Here is a 5000-nt window from a genome sequence, read left to right on the forward strand (position 1 = left end):
TATTTATTTATTTATTTGTCTATTTATTTATCTATTCAATTCTTTATTTCTTTATTTATTCATTGAGACATCTTGCTTTCGTACATGATTATTCGAGAAGTTCTATGCGCTGTTTGTCTGTTTCTCAGTTGATTATCGACTTGAGGCAGTGACTGTGGAAGCGTTAAAGTGAGTTATAGATTATATCATTCTTTGGCATTTGTCAGTTGAGGATTTTTTTTTCTTTTTCTTTTTCAAGTGAAGGGAGTGGGTTTTTTTATCATCGCCTTTTCGGGAATCGCCGTGAAGTGTGATGTGTGGTGATTTGTCGTGAACTGGGGACAGACTGAAAATGGAACGTTCGACTGACTCGGTGGATTCGGTAAATGTGTATGTGTACGTGCGTGAGTGTGTGTGTGTGTGTGTGTGTGTGTGTGTGTGTGTGTGTGTGTGTGTGTGTGTGTTTGTGCGTTTGTATGTGTGTGTGTGTTTGCCAGACAACCCTTTTGTTGCCGTGGGTTCTTTCACGTGCGCCGAGTGCATGCTTTATAAGGGATTTCGGTTTATCGTCTCATCGGACCAAAAGGACTACCGTCCAGATCACAACTCAAGATCTACTGGAAGAGAAGAACATTTTACGGCAGGTGTGGGATTCGAACTTGTGCGCATAGATTCTTTCTCTTTCTACTGTAGAAAATGTAATTCATGCGAACTGGGAGACGAATTCCATTGCGTCTTTAAATGCTCGTTCTTTTCAGACACCAGAAAAACATTTTTAAAGCCATTTTATTGTAAACGACCGAACACACTGAAATTCACTACACTCTTTAATTCCTCGAAGAAAAAAGTGTTGTTGAAGCTGGCAAAAGTTTTGAAAATTATTATTGAATCTGTGCGATAATTTTGATGTTCTTATTCTTTTTTTCTTATGTCAGGATAACAGTACTAAACGCTTCAAGTAATATATTTCCTATGTGTATGTGTGTTTTGTGTGGTTTTTTTGTTTGTTTGTTTTGTTATTTTGTTGTTGTTTTTTGTTAGTTTTTTTGTTTTGTTTTGTTTTGTTTGTTTTTATTTTTGTTTGTTTTTTCTTGTTTTTTCTTGTTGTTTTTTTTCTCCTGATAATGAATTGCTGATTGTTTATTTGCGTGTGTGCATGTGGACCCTGCAGGTTTTCTTTTCCTAGGGTACCACTGTGTGTTCCCCCCCCTCTCGCCCCCCCCCCCCCTGCCCCCCCCCCTCCCCCCCCCCCCCACTCCCCCGCCCCTTTTTAATCTTCTTTCTCTCTCTTCTTCTTCGTGCGATTGCACGTTTCGAGGATGTGGGCCTGTTTTTCCCTTGTGTCTCCATGTACCCAAATCGGGTTTCTCGTATTGAAAATGATTTTGAACTTTTAAGGGGGAAGACCTACCCAGATTTTTGGTACCCAAATTGTAAAGCCATGAGTTTTGTTTCTGATGGTCCAATCGCCATGAAACTTGGCAAGAACATGCCAAATACCTTACATTTTCCATGCAAAGTGTTGTTGTTGTTTTTTTTATAGGTCTGTGATTAATGAAAATAGAGAAAATAAATAATTATCTACAAAAGTTTGTGTCTTTTCACGCATATGTTTACTTCAGACATCATATTTTCATTACTTGTTATCCTATTGCTTTGAAATTTGGTATGCAGACACAAGGGGCCAGTACCAATGGTTGGTAGTAAATTTGAGTAATTCTACTCAAAAAAATCGTTTTTAATCAGTGATAAGTGTGACTATCCATAAAAATTTTATCAAAAATCGGGGCGGAAGATATGGACTGAACATTGAGAGTAGAGCTAAGATATTACTACCAACCATTTTTACTGTGTTGATATGCATGTACATAAAATAGGAATTATTGCTTGTATAAACCCTCTTCAGAGGAGTGTACCAAAGTCGGTAGGAATTTTTCTTCATTTTCCGCAATATTTTAAGATAATTATTTATTTTCTCTATTTTCATTAATCACAGACCTATCAAAAACTTTGCATGGAAAATATAATGTATTTGGCATGTTTTTGCCAAGTTTCATGGCGATTGGACCATTAGAAACAAAACACAAGGCTTTACAATTTGGGTACCAAAATCTGGGTAGGTCTTTCCCCTTAAACCCTTGAACCTACTCGTACACGTTACCACTCAGCCGCCACTCAATACCAATACGTAGGGATGGCCTGGTACCTTTTTTTTTTTTTTTTTTTTTCATCGTAGAAGCTCACGTGGGCCAGAATTAAAACTCAGAACTGTTCTTCTCGTAACAGACGCAGTGACAAATCTTTATTTTCCGCAGTAACGAAGGTTAAAGGTTTTGTCCGGGACCGTTTACTTTCCCCTCTTTTTTTTTTTCTTTCGCTCCTTCGCCCCTCCCTCCCCACTAGACCACCCCCTCCCTCTCCCAGCATGTATTGTTATCGCACATATCTTCTCGTTTGATTTGTTATACTTGTGGATGTTAGTGTCTGTTAATGTTTGCATCATATATATATATATATATATATATATATATATATAAAAGCATCGACTCAGTATTTTAGTTGTGTACAGGACCATTCATGATTTATACATCATTGTCACTTTGCAAGTATTAAGGTTAAGAAATTGTTCAAATAATATAAAAAGCAACAATAAATAATAATAATAATTCACAATTTTTTTTATGGCGCGATATCCAGTACTAATGCTGCTCAAAGCGCCTTTCATCATCGAGCAAGGTATAAACATACCATAAATCATTACAACAGCTCAACCCAATGCGTTCACAGAATGAATAAAAACAAAAATAATAAATGAATAAAAAAAAAAAAACAACTTATGTTATAAGTAAGACATTCGTTTAAAACAGGCATTCATTACTTTCTTCAGTCGATTCTTTTTCCATGACTGAATGTGTGAGTCGGTATTTGCTATTGCAAAAAGTAATGCAGTACAGCACAGCACAGCACAGCACAGCCTAGTACAGCACAGCACAGTACAGCACAGCACAGCACAGCACAGCGCAGAACAGTACAGAACAGCACAGCACAACACAGCACAGCACAGCACAGCACAGCACAGCACAGCACAGCACAGCGCAGTACAGCACAGCACAGTACAGAACAGCACAGCACAACACAGCACAGCACAGCACAGCACAGTACAGCACAGCACAGCGCAGAACAGTACAGAACAGTACAGAACAGCACAGCACAACACAGCACAGCACAGCACAGCACAGCACAGCACAGCACAGCACAGCACAGCGCAGAACAGTACAGAACAGTACAGAACAGCACAGCACAGCACAGCACAGCACAGCACAGCACAGCACAGCACAGCACAGCACAGCACAGCACAGTACAGAACAGCACAGCACAACACAGCACAGCACAGCACAGCACAGTACAGCACAACACAGAACAGCACAGCGCAGCATAGCACAGCATAGCACAGCACAGTGCAGTACAGAACAGTACAGTACAGTACAGCACAGGACAGCACAGCACGGCACAACACAGCACAGAACAGCGCAGTAAAGCACAGCACAGTACAGTACAGTACAGTACAGTACAGTACAGCACAGCACATCACAGCATAGCACAGTACAACACAGCACAGCACAGCACAACGCAGTACAGTACAGTATACAACAATACAATACAATATAAAAGGCAATACGATACGATGCCATACAATGCAACGCAATGTAAAAAGCACAATAAAATACGATACGATACAATAGTTACGATACGATATGATAACATACGATACGATACAGTACAACAGAATTCAATACAATACAGTGCTATGGTATCGGTGTCACATCTCCAACTTGCTACTGCCCCCCCTCTGCATGTAGCATTGAACTCCAACCCGCAACTCCCCCACGCACACACATCTCTCGCAGCCTGTTTGCCTGTATCTTTCAATGCCTATCTTTCTGTTGTGTCTGCTTGCCCCGCACTCCGGTCGCCCCTTATATATAATAATGATAATGATAATAATAATAATGGTATTTATATATCGCTGAATCTTGTGCAGAGACAAATCAAAACGCTTTCGCACCAGTCATTCACACGCATGCATAACTCTAAAAAGGTAGAAATTAAAGACACGGAAGAGGCAGGTAAAGGAGGCTATATTCGGAAGAGGTGGGTTTTAAGGCCAGACTTGAAAGAGCTGAGTGTGGAGACTTGACGAAGCGAAAGAGGAAGTTCATTCCAATTGCAAGGTCCAGAGACAGAGAAATAACGGCGGCCAACAGTCGAGTGTTTGAATCTGGGTATGCGTAAACGGAGTGGATCCGAAGCCGATCGTAGTATAAAAGAATGGTTGGCGTAACGTGGATACGATTAAATGAATTACAATGGGCGTGTCGGACACAACGTGTGAATGTATTGTCTTGCATTGCATTGCATGGTATTGTTAGTATCATGCATTCTTCACTTAAACTGTATTCTACACTCTCTCCCTCTCTCTCTCTCTCTCTCTCTCTCTCTCTCTCTCTCTCTCTCTCTCTGTGTGTGTGTGTGTGTGTGTGTGTGTGTGTGTGTGTGAATAGAATAGATTAGAATACTTTTTATTGTCATAAAACCTTAAAGTTTATAAGACACAATGAAACATAAACATGAGCATATTAAGAAGAGAAACATTCATGAACAAATTTCGCCAGCCTTGGCTGTATTTCTGTTAGAAGGATCAATTCACTAGGCTTTGCATTTGGACGACATATATCGATTAGGAATCTGTGTCTGTAAGTATTGTACTTTACACAATTGTCTAAAAGGTGAATCTCATCTTCTAAACTGTTACAAGCATCACACAGTCTTTGTTCTTTCGGTGTATTTTTTTATCTTCCCTGTTCGATTTGTAAGTCATAGGCGCTGATTCGTAACATGGTCAGTGCTTTCCTGTGTTGTGTATTTGCTGTATTCTTTAAATACGGTTCAATTTTATAACACACGCGCGCGCGCGCGCGCGCGTGTGTGTGTGTGTGTGTGTGTGTGTGTGTGTGTGTGTG

The 5000-nt window shown here is 40.1% G+C and overlaps 1 protein-coding gene across 5 annotated transcripts in view; it reads left to right on the top strand.

Moving 5' to 3' along the window:
• LOC143288880 (uncharacterized) overlaps positions 1 to 5000 on the top strand; it is a 37708-nt gene that overhangs the window by 623 nt on the left and 32085 nt on the right. For 3 of the 5 annotated variants that reach the window (XM_076597539.1, XM_076597540.1, XM_076597541.1), the window contains exon 2: positions 239 to 361. In XM_076597539.1, coding sequence (XP_076453654.1) covers positions 332 to 361 — 30 coding nt within the window. In that variant the 5' untranslated portion in view covers positions 239 to 331. Of the gene's footprint in view, positions 362 to 5000 lie in introns of all 5 variants that reach the window. The other 2 variants (XM_076597538.1, XM_076597542.1) reach the window with 2 other exon arrangements.

The sequence above is a fragment of the Babylonia areolata genome, chromosome 13 (assembly GCF_041734735.1).
Source record: "Babylonia areolata isolate BAREFJ2019XMU chromosome 13, ASM4173473v1, whole genome shotgun sequence".
In the NCBI taxonomy this organism is placed as follows: Eukaryota; Metazoa; Mollusca; class Gastropoda; order Neogastropoda; family Buccinidae; genus Babylonia; species Babylonia areolata.